The 22,640-nt window shown below is 43.7% G+C and overlaps 1 protein-coding gene across 1 annotated transcript; it reads left to right on the top strand.

The window, feature by feature from the left end:
- The first annotated feature begins 925 nt into the window (after positions 1 to 925).
- LOC142660227 (general transcription factor II-I repeat domain-containing protein 2-like) lies at positions 926 to 18,161 on the top strand. Its single transcript, XM_075836811.1, has 4 exons — positions 926 to 1,222; positions 1,342 to 1,867; positions 2,921 to 3,403; positions 18,154 to 18,161. Exons 1-4 carry the CDS (start codon positions 926 to 928, stop codon positions 18,159 to 18,161), a joined length of 1,314 nt encoding a protein of 437 aa, XP_075692926.1.
- The last annotated feature ends 4,479 nt before the right edge of the window (positions 18,162 to 22,640 follow it).

Raw genomic sequence — 22,640 nt, 5'->3', positions numbered from 1 at the left:
ACCGAGGAGGGAGTCACAATGGAGCTACCTACATAGAAGGGGCATGTGGCGCTGTCAGCAGGGTGTGGTGTGTTGGGCCCATTCTAGAGCAAAGGAATCCCAGGCCAGTGCATCGGCATGCTCTGGCTTGGGATTCCACCCCTGTGTGGTACTATCTATAGGGGGGGGGGGTGATCATTGTGGTTTGTGGCATTACATAGGGCACTGTGGTACTATAGAGAGAGCACTGTGGCACTACAGAGGGCACTGTGGCACTACAGAGGGCAGTGTGGCAGCATCTACACAGGGCACTGGCATTATCTACAGAGGGCAGTGTGGCAGCATCTACAGAGGGCAGTGTGGCAGCATCTACAGAGGGCACTGTGGCAGCATCTACAGAGGGCACTGTGGCAGCATCTACAGAGGGCACTGTGGCAGCATCTACAGAGGGCACTGTGGCAGTATGTACAGAGGGCAGTGTGGCAGCATCTACAGAGAGCACTGTGGCAGCATCTACAGAGGGCAGTGTGGCAGCATCTACAGAGGGCACTGGCAGCATCTACAGAGGGCAGTGTGGCAGCATCCACAGAGGGCATTTTTTTAATTATTGGGGGATCGGACAGTATATTTTTACTGAGGGGGGGGGGGGGGGCAGCAGACTGTGTATGCAGCAGTGGCTATACAGCGGTGGATGTGTAGGTAATAGTGCCCTGCAGAAGTGGATGTAGGTTACAGAGCTCTGCAGTAGTAGATATAGGTAACAGTGCTCTGCAGAGGTGGATGTGGATGACCGTGCTCTGCAGTGCCCTCATAGACATACAATGTATGCCTATGAGGGCACTATAATTCCATGTGGCAGCAAACTATGATATATTTATATGGGGGCAGTACAGGGTTGCTAACGGACATATTTTTCAATTCCCAGAGAACCCCTTTACAGTCTTTAATGGCGTCGTCATCGAAAAATCGCAAGATTGCTGATGAGAAACGAATATTCCAGGACAAGTGGGAAAACTTATATTTTGTCACAGTGGTAAAAGACAGAGCCCAGTGTCTGATTTGTTCGCAGTTTATCGCGGTGCTCAAGGACTACAATGTGCGTCGACATTACATGACGCAGCATGGAGAACAGTATGATGCACTGTCTGGCAAAATACGGGATGAAAAGGTTCAGCAACTGAAAGCATCGCTTAAAAAACAGCAAACCTTTTTCTCAAGTAGTAATAACTCAAGCGAATGTTCAGTAAAAACGAGTTTTGTCCTTAGTAACATGATAGCAAAATCTTCAAGACCATTCACTGAAGGCCAATTCATTAAAGACTGTTTTATAAATACATATGAAATTATTTGTCCGGAAAACAGAAACTGTTTGAAGGCATAAGCTTGTCGGCAAATACTGTTGCTAGTAGAATCACTGAATCTGCTAGTAACATTTATCAGCAACTGATTACAAGAGCGCAAGGTTTTGCAGCATTTTCCTTAGCGCTTGACGAGAGTACCGGTGTAACCGATACTGCCTATTGTGCGGTCTTTATTCGTGGGGTTGATGGAGACCTAAACATAACCGAGGAATTATTAGATTTATTACCTATGAAAGGCACAACAACCGGTCGTGACATTTTTAAAGAACTCGAAGGTTGTATTAACACAGCAGGACTGCCATGGGATAAACTCGTGTCTGTGGCAACTGACGGTGCACCAGCAATGTGTTCTGAAAATGTTGGTGTTGTGGGCTTATTGAAAGCAAAACGAAACCAGCTTTCTTTGTCAAGTCCTTTCAGTGCAATACACTGCATTCTGCATCAGGAGGCGCTGTGTAGCAAAAGTCTAAAAATGAAAGAAGTTATGGACTTTGTTATTAGGACGGTTAATTTTATACGGGCAAGAGGTCTTAAAGGAACAGTGTCATCACAAATTATTTTTTTATATGTTAAAGATGTTAGTGCTTTATTAAAAACGTTTGTATTCATTTGTGTGTTTGTGTTTTACTTTTTCTTATTTTTACACTTTTTCTTCCCTATGGGGGCTGCCATTTTTTGTTCCATTTCTGTGTGTGTCGATTAACGACACATACAGACATGGAATACGGCAGCCACAGTCCCATAGGGACTGCGAACGGCTCCCGTCCCATTGACTGCAGTGTACGGCGTCTGTGTGGGAACTGCGCATGCGCCGCTCCCACACAGTCCTATTCGAAATTGGCGCCGTCCGGCGCCATTTTCCTGTGGACCGGAAGTCGCGGCCGGACAGTAATATTACTACTTCCGGTCGCGGCTTCCGGATTTATGCACTTGCACCAGCGACAGCAAACGGAGCGGACGGGCCGGAGGGAGCCGCGGCGGCAGGAGCAGGTAAGCGATTTCAATGTATGTTCGTGTTTTTGTGTGTTTACTACTGTATGTAAACCTACTACACTGTGGGTTAGCTCAAAAAATGGCGACACACAGTGTAGGAGGTTCAAACCCCTCGTTTATCCCGGCACTAGCCAGGATAAAGGAGGGGGGGATGCCGAGAGCTCACTAGAGCGAGGGCTTTTAACCCAATGTTGCAATGCTGCAATTTTGGGAACAGCTCCATCTAGTGACCAAAAATGGGTAGTATTATAAATTAGAAATAATTTATAATATTTCCTGGCTCGTGCAAAAAAAAAAAAAAAATTTTAACAATGTTTAATCACCCACACACTAAATGTTTAAATTTTAAAAAAAAAACATGTTTTTCTGGCAACACATTCCCTTTAACCATAGGCAGTTCACTTCTTTTTTATCTGATATGGACACTGAATATGGAGACTTGCTGTATCATACCGAGGTCAGATGGTTGAGTCGGGGAAGCGCGTTGAAGAGATTTTTTGCTTTAAGACAGGAGATAGCGCTTTTTATGGCACTAAAAGATAACGACGCTCTCCAACTTTCTGACCCAGCTTTTCTATCTGATTTAGCGTTTCTAACAGATGTCACAGAACACCTCAACGAATTCAACTTGAAACTTCAGGGCCCAAAGCAGATGATTACGATGATGTATGACAGTGTCAAGGCATTCAGATGTAAGCTGTCTTTGTGGGCCAAACAGCTGAAGTCTGGCAATTTGGCACATTTCTCCGCTTTGCAGTCGATACGAGTTGAACCACAACACCTCAGTTATTACTCAGATATCATTTCTCAATTACTGCAAGAGTTCAATCGACGTTTTCATGAGTTCCGGGATCTTGAACCTGAATTTGCACTCTTTGCCACTCCGTTTGCGGTAGACGTCGCTTGCGTTTCAGAAGATCTGCAGATGGAGATTGTGGACTTGCAGTGCGACACTGTTCTTAAACAGAAGTATATGGACATTGGTGTTCCAGATTTCTACAAGTTTGTCTCTCAAGAAAAGTTTCCAAAACTTGTTAATGCCGCTGCCAGGATCACGACCATGTTTGGCAGTACGTATGTATGTGAACAGTTCTTCTCTTCAATGAAGATTAACAAATCAGCGTTACGGTCAAGACTTACGGATGAACATCTTCGTGCAACATTGCGATTGGCTACCGCGCATGATATTAAGCCCAATATTGACGTTCTTGTGTCTGCCAAACGCTGCCAACTGAGCTGCCAGACTGCATTTAGCGACACTTAAAGTAGAAAACTAGATTGTGTAAACTCACACATTTCCGGGAAGTTTAAACCTAGCGGTATTATTATACTAATGTTATAGTAGTTCAAATATAAAATTGATGATTCGATCTTCGGGGAATGCCCCCAACTGTAATTTGCATTGTTTGATCTACAGTATACCTTTTCTTGGAAACCTCCAATAAAAATTATTGAAACACAAATAACAACAATTTTGTATGGTATCAATTTTTTTTGGTAATGCGGCCCTTCAACTTCAAATTTTTTCATTATGCGGCCCATCCACCCGGCCGAGTTTGAGACCCCTGCTGTATACGATTACAATCTATAACCACTTATACCATGAACATACATATATGTATATAGAACTGCATTATTTTATGGGTCTTCACTAAAATAAATTAATACTAATGCAATGCTGCCCTCTGCTGGTGAACATAGCAAACTGCATGACAACTTTATTCTGAGAATTTTGATCCAGCACTCACTGCTCTGATTATTAGAAGAGACCAGTACAAATGTGTCCTTCCTTGCCTTTCCTCCCTTCTCAATATATCCTGAGATGTGTGGTGCAAGATGACCAGCTTTGACAAAAAAACATGATTTCCCGAGACGTCTATGCTATGTGTCTGTATGTGGTCACGCAGTGCTTGTGATGTGCATTGCAGCCTGTTAAGGGTTTGGCTATCATGTTGTGATTTTGGGGCAAATTTACTATCGTTGCTGTGCCAGAATTCTGACCTAAGTTGCACCTTCTTTATGGTGAAAATCATTTTAGACACATTTCTCAATGAAATGCGCCAAAAAGAACTGATGTTTGTGACTTGTCTGTCAAGTGGCTTAGCGGAAAAGTAATCGAGAGGTGGTAAAAAGTTGAACAGAAGGGTCTAAACGTGCGCCAAATTTATCATCCAGTATGAGCTGCTGTGTTAAATTTGGCGCAAATAATTCTTAGTTGTCCGAATTTAAGACATTAATAGTAAATCTTCCCCATAGTATTGAATTTGTTTCATTAAAAATGTAAGTCCTCAACCACATTCAAGCAAATGTAAGGGTAGACACAACTGTAGAATGATAGATATGGGAGATAGATAGACAGACAGACACACACAGACAAACAGATAGATACGAGACAGATAGATACGAGACAGATAGATAGATAGATAGATAGATAGATAGATAGATAGATAGATAGATAGATAGATAGATAGATAGAGATAGATAGATAGATAGATAGATAGATAGATAGATAGATAGATAGATAGATAGATAGATAGATAGATAGATAGATAGATAGATATGTGATAGATAGATAGATAGATATGTGATAGATAGATAGATATGTGATAGATAGATAGATAGATAGATAGATAGATAGATAGATAGATAGATAGATAGATAGATAGATAGATAGATGATAGATATAGATAGTAGATGTGGGATAGATAGATAGATAGAGATAGAATGGGATAGATAGATAATTGTTTTTAGAATATCCTGTAGATGTCCATACTAAAGGGCCCATACTGTACTCTGAGAATCTGAGCAAAAAAAATTGTGCCATGTTCCATGGAATGTCATATTACAGATGTATTCTTCCATAGGTTCATTGCTTTTAGGGAAGAATACAGTGCCTCACAGACAGGGTCACACCGTCCATGCGGCAGCCTGCTGCCTCTCTGAGGGAGCGGCGCCACCGAAACCAACCGTCACCTCCCCCTCATGCACTATAATTATATCTGCGTATATAGGACGCAGATACAATTACTAGTACTGGCAGGGCAAGGGGGCGGTGTTTGGAGCAATCTACAGGCGGGCTGTGTGTGGAGCTATCTACAGGGGGACTGTATCTGGAGCTATCTACAGGGGGGCTGTGTGTGGAGCTATCTACAAGGGGGCTGTATCTGGAGCTATCTACAGGGGGGCTGTGTGTGGAGCAATCTACAGGGGGGGCTGTGTGTGGTGCAATCTACAGGGGGGGCTGTGTGTGGAGCAATCTACAGGGGGGGCTGTGTGTGGTGCAATCTACAGGGGGGGCTGTGTGTGGAGCAATCTACAGGGGGGGTTGTGTGTGGAGCAATCTACAGGGGGGGCTGTGTGTGGTGCAATCTAGAGGGGGCTGTGAGTGGAGCAATCTACAGGGGGGCTGTGTGTGGCACTATGTACAGGGGGGCTGTATCTGGAGCTATCTACACAGGCCCTGTGTGTGGCACTATGCACAGGGGGGCTGTGTGTGGAGCTATCTACAGGGGGGCTGTGTGTGGAGCAGAGCAATCTACAGGGGGGGGCTGTGAGTGGAGCAGTCTACAGGGGGCTGTGTGTGGAGCAATCTACATGGGGGCTGTGTGTGGAGCAATCTACAGGGGGGGGTGAGTGGAGCAATCTACAGGGGGGCTGTGTGTGGCACTATGTACAGGGGGGCTATATCTGGAGCTATCTACAGGGGGGCTGTTTGTGGCACTATGTACAGGGGGGCTGTTTGTGGCCCTATGTACAGGGGGGCTGTGTGTGGAGCTATCTACAGGGGGGCTGTGTGTGGCACTATGTACAGGGGGGCTATATCTGGAGCTATCTACAGGGGGGCTGTTTGTGGCACTATGTACAGGGGGGCTGTTTGTGGCCCTATGTACAGGGGAGCTGTGTGTGGAGCTATCTACAGAGGGGCTGTGTGTGGCACAGGGGGGGGGCTGTATCTGGAGCTATGTACAGGGGGGCTCTATCTGGAGCTATCTACAGGGGGCTGTGTGTGGAGCTATCTACAGGGGGCTGTGTGTGGAGCTATCTACAGGGGGCTGTATCTGGAGCTATCTACAGGGGGGCTGTGTGTGGCACTATGTACAGGGGGGCTGTATCTGGAGCTATCTACAGAGAGGGCTGTGTGTGGAGCTATCTACAGGGGGACTGTATCTGGAGCTATCTACAGGGGGGCTGTGTGCGGAGCTATCTACAGGGAGACTGTATCTGGAGCTATCGACATGACATGGGGGCTGTGTGTGGCACTATGTACAGGGGGGCTGTATCTGGAGCTATCTACCGGGGGGCTGTGTGTGGCACTATCTACAGGGGGGCTGTATCTGGAGCTATCTACAGGGGGGTCTGTGTGTGTAGCTATCTACAGGGGGGCTGTATCTGGAGCTATCTACAGGGGGGCTGTATCTGGAGCTATCTACAGGGGGCTGTGTGTGGCGCTATCTACAGGGGGCTGTATGTGGCGCTATCTACAGGGGGGCTGTGCGTGGAGCTCTCTACAGGGGGGCTCTGGTGGATGATTTTTCCATTGACCGGTAGCAGAGTTACACAACTGGAAAAAAATAATCCCCATCATGTAACTCTGCTACCTGTCAATTGAAAAGTCATCAACCACAGGGTCTCCCTCTTGACTTTCATTATTCTCAGCCTTTTGGTTTGTCCTGCAGCTGCCGCCGTGATGAGCAAATGTTATTTGCAAAAGGATCTGGCCGTGATTTGATGTGTTTATGCCGGCTATTGGGCGTGATTAGGGGCGTGGCTTAAAATGTCCCTCTTTTTCTAATTCAAATGTTGGGAGGTATGCTTAATGCTCCTACCGTCATTAAGAAGATCCTCTCTCGCTCTGGTCCCAAGAAGAGGGGGAGTAAGAGGGATATTGTAACATCTGCAGATCGCAGACTCCTCTCATCCTGCCGACATCTTCCTTCTAGGAGTTGCCAGCACATGCCGTCGTCCTGGCCTACAGTGACCACTAGGGTGCGCGTGCAAGCTCAGTCCCAGTCTTAAAGGGCCAGCGCGCACACATGTTTAGAATTGTCTAATCACCCTGGACTATTAGAAGGGCCCTGCCCCTTCACTCATTGCCTGAGCATTGTTGTGCTTTCCCGTATCAGTCTAGCAAATGGTCCTTTAATGTTTTCCTGTTCCCAGTGTTCCAGTTCCTGCTACCTGTATCCCGTGCTACCTTGTTCTTGTGCCTTAAAAGAGTTGGAGTCGTGTTGTGTTACACCACGCCTGGTGTCGGCTGCCAAGGTCCCATTTGAGCCTAGCCACCGCTACTGTCTGTACTACAACAGGTACCCTTGCTCAGACTATAGACTTTACTTGGTACATTGTTTGACCAGCTGCTATCCTGCTACGGCGGTACGGCCCAGTGGGTCCACATACCCACAGATCGTGACACCAATTGTTCGGGCCATGCTGGGAGCTGTAGTTTTATGTCGTACAAACCCATACGGCAGGGGTTAAACTGAATTTGCAAATGATCTCTGTAGTGAGCTGTATTTGAGCTGGTATTACACTACCGTTCAAAAGTTTAGGGTCACTTAGAAATGTCCTTATTTTTGAAAGAAAAGCACAGTTTTTTTCAATGAAGATAACATTAAATTAATCAGAAATACACTCTATACATTGTTAATGTGCTAATTGACTATTCTAGCTGCAAATGTCTGGTTTTTAATGCAATATCTACATAGGTGTATAGAGGCCCATTTCCAGCAACCATCACTCCAGTGTTCTAATGGTACATTGTGTTTGCTAACTGTGTTAGAAGGCTAATGGATGATTAGAAAACACTTGAAAACCCTTGTGCAATTATCTTAGCACCGCTGTAAACAGTTTTGTGGTTTAGAGGAGCTATAAAACTGACCTTCCTTTGAGCTAGTTGAGAATCTGGAGCATTACATTTGTGGGTTCGATTAAACTCTCAAAATGGCTAGAAAAAGTGAGCTTTCATGTGAAACTCGACAGTCTATTCTTGTTCTTAGAAATGAAGGCTATTCCATGCGAGAAATTGCCAAGAAACTGAAGATTTCCTACAACGGTGTGTACTACTCCCTTCACAGGACAGCACAAACAGGCTCTAACCAGAGTAGTAGTTTTAGGAGTAGGAAAAACGGGACCACCGGCTCTGCTTCAATCTTTAGGCGATACACAATACACAACCAACGTAGTGGATTAAGTGTATAAGGTTTTATTGTTGGTAGGCTACGCGTTTCAACGTCGAACTGACGTCTTCCTCAGGCCAATACAGACTGTGCGGTTCCTGCCCTATTTATACATCAGGGCGAGGAATAGGACCGCCAGTTATAATGGGTCAAAGGTCACATGAGATACAGAAATATAAAAAAACACAAGAAAGAAGCAGCATTAAAAAGCAATTACAAGTGTCATAATACGATAAGAATGAACGGGATTAACAACATGTTTAAAAGCTGTTTTAAAACTCTTAGTTAAACTGACAGATCAGTACCGTGTTTTCAAGAGAGATTTATATGACAGCCAAAAACTATATTTATGTATAGAAATGTGGGTGAATAAACGATCATATATTAACGATTTGCTTATGTCTGAGTTTTATTGTGTTTTAAATAATGTTAACTGAAGAAACAAATGTAGCCCAAGAACTGCTGAGTCAGGGCGTCCTTGGTTACTAGGAGTCAGAACTCCGGAAGCCGTAGGGGAACACAAAGGTTTGAATGGACCGCATGTTTGGACCGCAAATAAAAATAAAAAATAAAAAAAAAATAAAAATAAGTAAATAACCAAACAGCAAACACAGCCGCAACTATAAGAGGTTTTTTAACTATCTACCCTTGATATCCATGATGAGAATAACCCTAGTCCGTAATATTAATGCGCTTGAACTCCCGTCCCCCATTGTATGTACAAATTCTCTTAATAGGTTATCTTATTCCCAAAAAAAGAATTTTTCGGTCTTTCTATAAACTTTTATAAACATATATGTTATCGGCATACAAAATTAACTTAATCGATACCAATCCAGGCACATTTACCAACTTTTTAACTTTTTAGGTTTCTTTTTAAAAAATAACCATTTACCTATTCTGGTTTTAAAAAATAACCATTTACCTATTCTGATAGTAATGAAAGAGATCCATAGTAATCCACAAATAACAATATCCCAGTAACATAATGTCCTGTCACTCACCAGTTCTAATGCAGGTGCCTCGTTTAGATCTCTTAGCGCGGAGTCCCGCGACCTGATGTAGTTTGCTGTGCGATCCAGCGTAAGCCTTTCTTTCCCCCGTGACAATTTTGTGTTCTTAACTACCAGTAACCAAGGACGCTCCCAACCATTATTATATACCTGTGCGGTCCAAACATGCGGTCCATTCAAACCTTTGTGTTCCCCTACGGCTTCCGGAGTTCTGACTCCTAGTAACCAAGGACGCCCTGACTCAGCAGTTCTTGGGCTACATTTGTTTCTTCAGTTAACATTATTTAAAACACAATAAAACTCAGACATAAGCAAATCGTTAATATATGATCGTTTATTCACCCACATTTCTATACATAAATATAGTTTTTGGCTGTCATATAAATCTCTCTTGAAAACACGGTACTGATCTGTCAGTTTAACTAAGAGTTTTAAAACAGCTTTTAAACATGTTGTTAATCCCGTTCATTCTTATCGTATTATGACACTTGTAATTGCTTTTTAATGCTGCTTCTTTCTTGTGTTTTTTTATATTTCTGTATCTCATGTGACCTTTGACCCATTATAACTGGCGGTCCTATTCCTCGCCCTGATGTATAAATAGGGCAGGAACCGCACAGTCTGTATTGGCCTGAGGAAGACGTCAGTTCGACGTTGAAACGCGTAGCCTACCAACAATAAAACCTTATACACTTAATCCACTACGTTGGTTGTGTATTGTGTATCGCCTAAAGATTGAAGCAGCGCCGGTGGTCCCGTTTTTCCTACTCCTAAAACTACTACAAACCGACAGCAAACTTCGTTTGGCTGTGTTGTGGACCTGGCTGCAGCTTCCTAAGCTTTGTTGACACCTCCTTGGTGTCCACCACCCGAGGTGAGCGGAATTGTCTCATCGACCCAATTTTATTACTATTTTATCAGATTCTGATTTGCGGCGCCGTGTTTCTTTTTTCTACCTCATCTAACCAGAGTAGAAAGAGAAGTGGGAGGCCCCGCTGCACAACTGAGCAACAAGACAAGTACATTAGAGTCTCTAGTTTGAGAAATAGACGCCTCACAGGTCCTCAACTGGCAGCTTCATTAAATTGTACCCGCAAAATGCCAGTGTTAACGTCTACAGTGAAGAGGCGACTCCGGGATGCTGGCCTTCAGGGCAGGGTGGCAAAGAAAAAGCCATATCTGAGACTGGCTAATAAAAGGAAAAGATTAATATGGGCAAAAGCACACAGACATTGGACAGAGGAAGATTGGAAAAAAGTGTTATGGACAGACGAATCGAAGTTTGAGGTGTTTGGATCACACAGAAGAACATTTGTGACACGCAGGACAACTGAAAAGATGCTGGAAGAGTGCCTGACGCCATCTGTCGAGCATGGTGGGGGTAATGTGATGGTCTGGGGTTGCTTTGGTGCTGGTAAAGTGGGAGATTTGTACAAGGTAAAAGGGATTTTGAATAAGGAAGGCTATCACTCAATTTTGCAACGCCATGCCATACCCTGTGGACAGCGCTTGATTGTAGCCAATTTCATCCTACAACAGGACAATGACCCAAAGCACACCTCCAAATTATGCAAGAACTATTTAGGGAAGAAATAGGCAGCTGGTATTCTATCTGTAATGGAGTGTCCAGCGCAGTCGCCAGATCTCAACCCCATAGAGCTGTTGTGGGAGCAGCTTGACCGTATGGTACGCAAGAAGTGCCCATCAAGCCAATCCAACTTGTGGGAGGGCCTTCTGGAAGCATGGGGTGAAATTTCTCCCGATTACCTCAGTAAATTAACAGCTAGAATGCCAAAGGTCTGCAATGCTGTAATTGCTGCAAATGGAGCATTCTTTGACAAAAGCAAAGTTTGAAGGAGAAAATTATTATTTGAAATAAAAATCATTATTTCTAACCTTGTCAATGTCTTGACTATATTTTCTAGTCATTTTGCAACTCATTTGATAAATATAAGTGTGAGTTTTCATGGAAAACACAAAATTGTCTGGGTGACCCCAAACTTTACTTTCATAATTCTTGTGATATGTCATTAAGATATACAGTGAAGGAAATAAGTATTTGATCCCTTGCTGATTTTGTAAGTTTGCCCACTGTCAAAGTCATGAACAGTCTAGAATTTTTAGGCTAGGTTAATTTTACCAGTGAGAGATATATTACATATATTAAAAAAAAAGAAAATCACATAGTCAAAATTATATATATTTATTTGCATTGTGCACAGAGAAATAAGTATTTGATCCCCTACCAACCATGAAGAGTTCAGCCTCCTCCAGACCAGTTACACGCTCCAAATCAGCTTGGTGCCTGCATTAAAGACAGCTCTTACATGGTCACCTGTATAAAAGACTCCTGTCCACAGACTCAATTAATCAGTCTGACTCTAACCTCTACAACATGGGCAAGACCAAAGAGCTTTCTAAGGATGTCAGGGACAAGATCATAGACCTGCACAAGGCTGGAATGGGCTACAAAACCATAAGTAGACGCTGGGTGAGAAGGAGACAACTGTTGGTGCAATAGTAAGAAAATGGAAGACATACAAAATGACTGTCAATCGACATCGATCTGGGGCTCCATGCAAAATCTCACCTCGTGGGGTATCCTTGATCCTGAGGAAGGTGAGAGCTCAGCCGAAAACTACATGGGGGGAATTTGTTAATGATCTCAAGGCAGCTGGGACCACAGTCACCAAGAAAACCATTGGTAACACATTATGCCCTAATGGATTAAAATCCTGCAGTGCCCGCAAGGTCCCCCTGCTCAAGAAGGCACATGTACAGGCCCGTCTGAAGTTTGCAAATGAACATCTGGATGATTCTGAGAGTGATTGAGAGAAGGTGCTGTGGTCAGATGAGACTAAAATTGAGCTCTTTGGCATTAACTCAACTCACCGTGTTTGGAGGAAGAGAAATACTGCCTATGACCCAAAGAACACCGTCCCCACTGTCAAGCATGGAGGTGGAAACATTATGTTCTGGGGGTGTTTCTCTGCTAAGGGCACAGGACTACTTCACCGCATCAATGGGAGAATGGATGGAGCCATGTACCGTCAAATCCTGAGTGACAACCTCCTTCCCTCCACCAGGACATTAAAAATGGCTCGTGGCTGGGTCTTCCAGCACGACAATGACCCGAAACATACAGCCAAGGCAACAAAGGAGTGGCTCAAAAAGAAGCACATTAAGGTCATGGAGTGGCCTAGCCAGTCTCCAGACCTTAATCCCATCGAAAACTTATGGAGGGAGCTGAAGATCCGAGTTGCCAAGCGACAGCCTCGAAATCGTAATGATTTACAGATGATCTGCAAAGAGGAGTGGGCCAAAATTCCATCTAACATGTGTGCAAACCTCATCATCAACTACAAAAAACGTCTGACTGCTGTGCTTGCCAACAAGGGTTTTGCCACCAAGTATTAAGTCTTGTTTGCCAAAGGGATCAAATACTTATTTCTCTGTGCACAATGCAAATAAATATATATAATTTTGAGAATGTGATTTTCTTTTTTTTTTTTTTTATATAATCTATCTCTCACTGGTAAAATTAACCTAGCCTAAAAATTCTAGACTGTTCATGTCTTTGACAGTGGGCAAACTTACAAAATCAGCAAGGGATCAAAAACTTATTTCCTTCACTGTGTATATATATATATATATGTTCTGAGCTTGGTTCTGGTGTTGTATTTATGTACTGAGCTTGGTTCTAGTGCTGTATATATGTATGAGCCTGGTTCTACTGCTGTATATATTTACTGAGCTTGGTTCTGGGGCTGTATATATGTACTGAGGTTCATTCTGGTGCAGTATTTATGTAATGAGCTTCATTCTGGTACTGTACATATTTCAGAGCTAGGTTCTATTGCTCTATATATGTATAAGCTTGGTTCTGTTGCTGTATATATTTCTGAGCTCGGTTCTGGTGCTGTATATATTTCAGAGCTTGGTTCTTGGGCTGTATATATGTATGGGCTTTGTTCTGGTGCTGTAATATATTTCAGAGCTTGGTTCTGGTGCTGTATATATGAATTGAGCTTTGTTCTGGTGCTGTATATATTTCGCAGCTTGCTTCTGGATCTGTAATTATATAGGATATATTTATAATAACAAAATTGCAGGGCAGATGGAGTTGTTTTTAATTCATTCTATATATTTTATGGGAACCTGTCAGATAGTTTTAACCCCTTGTACCTTCACCACGCGGTAATACATGACCTGACAATATTTCCAAACATTCCCCTGTCAGTTTTTTTCTGCAGCAAAATCTATAAAATCAACTTTTAAAACGGCATGCGCTATATGCTTATTACTCTATAAAGGGTCATGTAGCGGTGCCGCTATCCTGAAGAGTCACATTGTCCTGACTACAAATCCACATTTGCATGCTTGATTGCCATTCCTATGGCTGTTATACATCACTACCAGTCTCCTCCAACTTTCTCAGATGCACCATTGCATGGGCACGCACAGTGCAGCAAGGTGTTTTCTGCCTGGATTCATCACTGCACCGCGCCTGCCAGGGGAGTACAAGGCAATGGTGCATCCGAAAGAGTTGGAGGAGACTGGTAGCGATGTAGAACAGCCAGGAGGATATCAATTAAGATCTGGGGGGCGTCATTTAAATTTTCGCTTCAGGCAGCAGAAAGGTTAGGAAAATCGGCCCTGCTCACGGATCTGTACACAAAGCCGTGTGCACGAGCTCGAAGAGATCGAAACTGTTTTGCCCCACACAATGATGTCATGCTTTGTGTGTAATATATCTTCTATATTCCTATGGTGACAAGCAGAAGCCTCTCCATGAATCAGTTTGGTGAGAAATCCTTTTTTTGCACATTTTATTGTCTGTGCCCGTTTGAGCCTGGTAGGCTAACAATCTAAACAAGAACATGGCACACACTGGTACTTTGATAAATTTATTAGGGGTATTTCCAGCTACCAACCTCTGCCCTTCCATGTCTTCATTCAGCACTGCAATCCCAAACAATGGTTTTACCCCCATGCTGAATGATCCCAGCCGCTTTGCTCTTAGATACACAGCTTGTCCAAGGAAATTAAATCTCCCTCTTGGAAATTTTAATAACGTGGCTTGTCCTGTTTGCATCTTACTGGAAAATGTGTATGTAAATAGTGCAAAGACGAAAGCAAAATTCACTTAGTTAAACCATCTGTCCTGTTTAATGACAGACATGTTGCTAATTGTTCACATTGCTCGGCCTTATATAAAGTGAACTCTGTGAAATAAAAACCAAACTCGATGAAAAACACATTTAAATAACCCTGCCAGAGACTTAATGCTCCAAACGATGAAGCGGCGCCCCATGTAGCTGTCTTTCCATAGGTTCAGGCAGCAAGTGCGCCAGGTTCCAAGGCAAGTGATGCCCAACCGTAAGGCCTGGAAATAAGTTCTCCAAAGTTTACGGCAGCCTGTACCTTGCCTATCAGAAAACATCATGTGTGTGCTGACAGGGAGGCCTCCATGGATTCTATACTCTATTATTGGATAAATAATATTTGTATAATGTGACAGAAACCTGCACCACTATCCTGTAGTTGTTTGTCTTGTAGAAGACTGCAGTAATATGAAGGACAATATGAGCACCTTGGCGACATCTGCTGGACATGTAAGGCATATGTCAACAGTGTATAGATGGTGCGGACTTAGGAGCTGAGTCTGCTTCATTAATTACAGCTGACACCCTGTGCTAACGGCTGTGATCTGAGATAACTCAGAGGGTGGAAGTTTAATCACTTAGATGTTGTTAATAGCAACCGAGGCATCTGTTGGCGGGGGGCTGCCGATCGCCGGGCTGCCGATGGATTTTCATGGCCACCAAGCGAGTTGAAGGAGAGCGGCGGAGGGAAAGATTGCCAGCAGCATGGATTGGAGGAGAGGCGTGGATTTAGTCCTTGGTCTTCTCTTTTCTCTCTACACAGCCCCTATTTGACAGTTTTGGCTTCCAGTACCATCTCTACGCTGATGACACCCAATTATATACCTCTTCACATGACATCACCCCTGCTCTAATACACCGGTGATTGTCCGTCTGCTGTCTCTAACATCATGTCCTCTCTCGATCTAAAACTGAATCTTTTTGAAACTGAGCTCCTTGTGTTCCCACCATCTACTAACCTCCCTAAACCTGATGCCTCCATCTCTGTGTGTGGCACTACCATCACTCCTAAGCAGCACGCCCGCTGTCTCAGGGTTATTTTTGACTCAGATCTTTCCTTTATTCCTCATATTCAATCACTCCCTCTCACCTATCTCCTTCACCTCAAAAACATCTCCAGAATCCGCCCTTTTCTTACTTTGAAATCAGCCAAATCTCTCATTGTCGCTCTGATTCACTCTCATCTTGACGACTGTAACTCATTACTAATTCGTTGCCCAGTCGTCCATCACTAAACTCTTCCCTCTCCAATCTAACCTGAATGCAGAAGGAACCCCGGAGCGGAAGCGAACAGTGATGTGAACAGGCCCTAACACAAAAGTTTTGTATTTTTTTAAGCTGGTTCACAAAAAAAAATAATTCCAAATTCTACTGAACCAACTGCCTATTTAGAGACCGGCAGCAGCTCCAGGAGCGACATCATAAGGGACACACTAGGCGAATATGCTGAGTAAAACTCCACAGCTTATCCGCCCCGGTAGCCGCAGGGAATTCCGCCAGCAAAACCGCACCAAATAGTGGCGCAGGTTTGGTAAGGCGTGTCCGCTGCGGGAATCCTGCAGGGAAAAAAAAGTCTAGACTTGCCAGGGCCGTAGTTTAGGTGACGCATCTCTCTCTTCTGAACGTAACCCCGCCTCCTGGGATGACGCTGTAGACCATGTGACCGCTGCAGCAGTCACATGGGATGAAACGTCATGACAGGAGGTGGGGCTGCGCTAAGAATAGAGGATCGCGTCACCAGGACTACGGCCGGGGTAAGTCTAAACTTTATCAATTTAAAAAAGTACCTTTTTTTTCTTCTCATGTGTGATTTTTGCGGCAGAACCGCAGCATTTCCGCAACAAAGGAGCAGCGATTCTGCAGAATAAATTGACATGCTGCGGCTTAAAAAGCCAAAAGCCGCACTGCAGGTCCATTATTTTTGCAGCGTGTGAATGAGATTTGTTCAAACCTCATCCACTCGGCTGCGACTGTAATACGCTGCAGATTTTCCACAATAAAATGTGTTGCATAAAATCTGCAGTGTTCATGCCTAGTGTGTTCCTACCCTAAGGCCGGATTTACACGAGCGTGTGCTTTTTGCACGCGCAAAAAACGTGGCGTTTTGCGCATGCAAAAGGTCCATAACAGCTCCGTGTGGCAGCAGCATATGATGCGTGGCTGCGTGATTTTCGCGCAGCCGCCATCATTATGACACTCTGTTTGTATGTTTGTAGCACGTGGTGCTTTTCTGTTTTCATTCATAGTTTATACGGCTGCGGAAGTGCTGGGCGTGATTTTCACGCACCCATTGACTTCAATGGGTGCGTGATGCGCAAACAATGCACAAATATAGGACATGTCGTGGGTTTTACGCAGCGGACACACGGACACACGCTGCGTGAAAATCACTGACAGTCTGCACGGCCCCATAGAGTAACATAGGTCCATGCGAGGCGCGTGAAAATCACGCACGTTGCACGGATGTATTACACGTTCGTCTGAATAAGCCCCAACAATAAGGCCCAGTTCACAGAGTTTTTGGGCCTTGATATTGACTCAGACACTGCGTCAGAATCAGCACCAAAAAACTTCCAAAACCGCCTCCCATTGATTTAATCTGAAATCAATGGGAGCCAGTTGCGGAAAAAAGAAAAAGCAGCACGTCCTTTCTTGCCGCGGTTCCGCCTCTGACCTCCCATCGAAATCAATGGGAGGCAGAAAATGCATTTTTCGCTGCGTTTTTTGTCTGCTGTCCTCAATCGCCACGAGCAAAAAACGCAGCAAAAAAACGCGGCAAGATAGTGTGGGCAGGTCAAAATCTGCCTCAAAATTCTTTAAGGAATTTTGAGGCAGATTTTTTTTTGCCTGCAAAATACTGTGTGAACAGGGCCATACATAAACAGCACTTTGAGATAATTTACTCACCGTGTCAGAAGAGATGCTCCCACTCCAGTCCTCTTCCGGCGATGTCTTCCAGGCGAGGTCTTCGGTCCAGACGTCCAGTCCTTCACCTCCAGCCAGGCTCCAGGTAAGTTTTGTCCATGTGTGTCCGCGGCTGCGCGCGCTTCGTTCGCGGGTGCGCGCGCGGCCGATCGCGGGTGCGCGCGCGGCCGATCTCCAGTGCGGGCGTCCGTGGGTGCGCGCTCGCGAGTGCGCACGCGCGGGAGTTTCCTTGTGCGCGCGATCGGGTGCGCGCGCGTGGGCGGACGGTTTGACGGCCCCCCATGACGAGGGGAGGGGGCCCGCAGCAGCAGCAGCTCATGACATTCTTTTGGTGAAAAAAACGGGCCCCATTGCAGGGGCCCGTTTTTTCCTACCAAAAGAATGTCGCGGCAGTTGCCGGGCCCCCCTTTCAGTTAGGTTTGGCCGGGCCCCTCACACCACTACCCCTAATACCCCCCTGATGGCGGCCCTGCACAGAGGAGTCGCCCGCATTTTGATTGATGTTATTTTTAATTTTTTATTTGTTCTTCTTTCTCTTCAGGAATTTAAAGAAATTCTTTTTGAAACCACGTTTCTTCTACTGAGGTCTTTCTCCTTCCTTCTCTGATTCTTCTTTAGGTATCTTGTTGCTGATGTTCTCAATGTTTTCTTCATCTATGTCATCCTCTCCTTTTTCTCTTTCTGATCTTTCATCACTGATGTTTTCAATTTCTCTGGCTATTTCTTCTTGATGTTCCACTTCGTCTTCTCCTGGATCCACCACATAATCACAAGGTTTCTCTCTGTGATGTTCAAACCTTTCCATAATGCTAACTCTCCTCCTCCTGTTTCTTTCCTCTCCTTTTCCATTCTGAAGGGTAACAATCTCCTTTCCGACTTTACCTCGCTGTTGTTCGCATCCTCTTGGTTGTCCATTAATCCTTCACAATTCTTCTCTATTTATTATTATTAGATGCTCTAATTCGGCTATTACCCCGCTGTCTCTTTCTTCTCATGCAACTGTCTCCATGATGTTATCTATGTGTTTTTCTCTTGTACCTACTTCTCCTATATGTGAGGAGGAACAGGGGGTTCAGGCCCCCGGCTCTTGCACACTTGAGAGTTGCTTTACAAGAGTACCTGGGGTGTCTATGCTTTAAATGGATGACCATTCATCTTAATGGCCAGCATGTAATGCTACATTTTCCCTACAGTTGTCACCGCAGGGAAGATGTGTAGCCGGAGGAGCTTCCCTGGCAAATGATCGTCATACGGTTTGAGAAGCCGGACCCGCGCCAGCTTCCATTCCAAAAGGGTTATCTTGATGAGACACCAGCACATAGATTTCTCTTGCTGGATATCTAGCAGAACTATAGGCCCATTCAGATTCATGACAGTTTTCTTAGAAAGTTCTAACATATTTTCAGGAACAGAAACCTCTGAGCAGTGGCAAAGGGATTTAAGGAATTCTATAGAGCCTTTCATTCTGGAAATCAGTGGTGGCCATTCAACTCAGATTCCACTACTGTGATCTTCTCACATAAATCCATGACCTGTCAGAACATCACTTTGAGTGGATTTCCCTTTAAACCTACTGATAGAAGGATCTTCAGAGATATAGAGGCCAATCTTGGGGTCCACTATAGCTTAGATGACAATTAGGTGGTCTGCGAGATGATGGGGTATTCATTCCAGAGCTCATTCAATCTTTATATATTTCCTTAATGTTTCATGGTCCGCACATGTTTTTATACTGACAAATACAAATCTATGTGGATTTGGGGAATTGAGGATAATTGTTTGCAGCGCCAAAACAGCTGTCGAGCTCCCTTCCAATGATCTTTAAACTGTAAAATCTGCTATATCGAGAGACATATTACACTTTTTCCATACTGTAGCGCCACTAAATCATTGAACCCAACTTTGCTGCATGTCAAAGACCTTATAAGTCATGTATTTAGTTCACACGGCATTTAAAATATTATTAGAGGATTGCCTTATAACCCCAATGTGTTATAAATTATTTGTGTTGTGATCTGGCCGGTTCTTAGATTTATTCTATATGTCGACTTCATGCAAACATGTTTTGAATTTGTGAATGTGGTGAAGTAATGCTTGTCTCCCTGTAGATGAGTGAGATTCACTTTAGTGGCATATTTAAAGAATTTTTTATGTGTTCTAATGTGGTACTGTAACAAAACACAGCTGTGCCAGCGGGTTTACTCACAGACGTCCACAGTGGTGCTTTTCCTTGTGTTCTATTGGCGTCCTCTGCCCTCCCTTGTTCGTTTTGAGATTGTGACCACACATGTTCTCCTGTGGAAAACTTTTATGCTAATATATAACAATATGGTGAAGTCATTGAGCATGCCCACACATGGGGAAGTGCTTTATAAAATGTAGGTTAATTTTAAAATTACTATTAATAAATATCTGGTAAATCTAAATATTTTACAGTTGTAAAATAATTTCATAAGCTTTGTTTGTCTTTTACAGTAACTACTCCAGGGGAAAGATGAAACAAACATCCGTAGGCTACTGTCTAGAAGTGTGGCCGCGTTGTCTGGAGAACCCCCTATAACATCAATCTGGATGTGCAGTCCGTAGCGCCTCCTATAACAGCAGTCTGACTGTGTAGTCTGGAGCGCCCCCTATAACAGCATTCTGACTGTGTACAACTTCCCCTATAACTGTAGTCTGGAGCACCCCCTATAACAGCAGTCTGGATGTGTAGTCTGCACCTTCCCCTATAACAGCAGTCTGTCTGTGTGGTCTGGAGCTCCCCTGTAACAGCAGTCTGGCTGTGTGGTCTGGAGCGCCCCCTATAACAGAAGCCTGGTTGTATAGTTATGAGCTCACACTATAACAGCACTCTGGCTTATTAGTCTGGAGTGCTCCCTATAAAGGTATTCTGGCTGTGTAGTCTGGCCCTTCCCCTATAACAGCAGTCTGGCTGTGTAGTCTGGAGCTCCTTGTATATAAGTAGTCTGACTGTTTTGTCTGGGGTGCCCCCTATAACAGCAGTCTGATTGTGTAGTCTGGAACGCTGTCTATAACAGCATTCTGATTGTATAGTCTGGAGCACTCCCTATAACAGCAGTCTGATGGTGTAGTCTAGAGCGCTCCCTAAAAAAACAGTCTGATTGTGTAGTCTGGAGTGCTCCCTATAACAGCTGTCTAATTGTGTAGTCTGGAGCACCCCCTATAACAGCAGTCTCGCTCTGTAGTCTGTAGCACCCCCTATAATAGCTGTTGTGGTGTAGTCTGGAGCTTTCCCCATGATATCACTCTGACTGTGTAGTCTATTCCTTCCACTGTAACAGGACTATAACAGCAGTCTGGCTGTGTAGTCTGGACCTCCCCTTTAACAGCAGTCTGGCTGTGTAGTCTGGACCTCCCCCTTTAACAGAAGTCTTGCTGTGTAGTCTGAAGCTCCTCATTGGGGAAGCTTGGTGTACTAATAGTGGTACAGATGGTCCACATTAAGTGTAAAGTTGCCCCTTGTCCATTCTTTGTCTACTATTAGTGTAACGTCTAGTAATAAGCATCCGTGGAAGTACTGACCTTAAACTTCCATAATCTTGTTTATTTTCTGGCATGATAGTTTTGGCATTGTTGACTCAGAACAATATTAAGAATAGAACCAAAGTTATCCCTGAGAGATGTCTTCAAGGTGTAGCATTTGTTGTATAATGTATGAATAGGAAATCTTTCTATAATGGAGAGATTATTAATTTTAAGGCCAAACAAATGAAAGTTTGATTACTTTTTTTTTTTAAGACAGGAAGCAAATCCTGGCAGGTGAGACGCAGCTCCTAATCTTTCCATTACAAGGCATCGACTTTTCTCTTACTGTGTCTCTTATTCCATTTGTCATAGATGGCTCACAATGCTCACGATAATGGTTAATACAGGGACATGACAGAAAGTTGGATGATCCTGAGCCGCTCTGTGGGATTTCCGGCAAAATAATCTTTTACTCTGGCCAATATTCAATGGCCTGACATAATTTTAATGAAACAATATCCAGACAGACCTAACATCTCTGCCTAGAAGAGCCCCGTCCATGATGATATCAAAATTTGAGTCTCTTTTCGAATGCAAATACAATTATATATAAAATGTACTGTAAACATAATGTGGTCTGCATACATCACCTACAACACACAAGGTAAGGTGTAGATGTCCATGTAGATGTCCATGTTTTCAGTTATTGTCTATCACAGCGTTTCTCAACTCTACTTCGCAAGTAACCCCAAAAAGGTCATGATTTCCGGATATCCCATACAGAAAATACTATCTCGTCTTAGTAAAACTATGGAAATCCTCAAAATATGACCTGTTGGGGGCATTTTAGGGCCAGGGTTGGCCACTGGTCTATCACTGGTCATACATTATATTTTGCAATTTTGGGTTCTTGAGTTATCACCATAAGCAATATGACTGGACAAAACCATTTTAACTGAATGAAGTCAAGTTATGGAAATCTTCTTTTTGTTCTACCCAAAGAAGGAGTGATGTTTTCGAGAACATATGGTCTTCACACTATTATTACAATCCAGTACCATTAGTCAGGCTTCCATAGGATTGTAGTGAATTTGAATCAACAGGATTTTCTGGCCTCTTGGACATTTTTAGTAAAAAGTCAAAGTTCAAATATAATTACGTCAAAAAGATCTAAGCCAATATTTTTATATATTTAAATATGTAATACTTGTGTGATCCCTAACAAACTCTTAAACTCAAAATTTGAAAAAAAAGATTAGAAAAAAATTAGTTTTCATCCTGCTCAATGTCAATTAAAGAGAGAGACATTGACCCCTCCGCGCGCACAATTTTTTTCTTCATTTGCTGTCTCTTATAAAGGGCTAAAAAAAACCTGTTATTGCGTGTTCACGCTTGCGTCGGGGTTTCCCTTGTTTTGCCCCTTTCAAAGAAGCAGAAACACGATAATACTGGAAATGCCGCTTCCGTTGTATGACGGGCACCATGAATGCCCGACGGAACCCATTGACTTTAATGGGTTCCATCAGGTTTTTGTCAGGGTGT

This window comes from Rhinoderma darwinii, chromosome 9 (assembly GCF_050947455.1).
Source record: "Rhinoderma darwinii isolate aRhiDar2 chromosome 9, aRhiDar2.hap1, whole genome shotgun sequence".
In the NCBI taxonomy this organism is placed as follows: Eukaryota; Metazoa; Chordata; class Amphibia; order Anura; family Rhinodermatidae; genus Rhinoderma; species Rhinoderma darwinii.
This window is presented reverse-complemented; position numbering and strand designations above follow the sequence as displayed.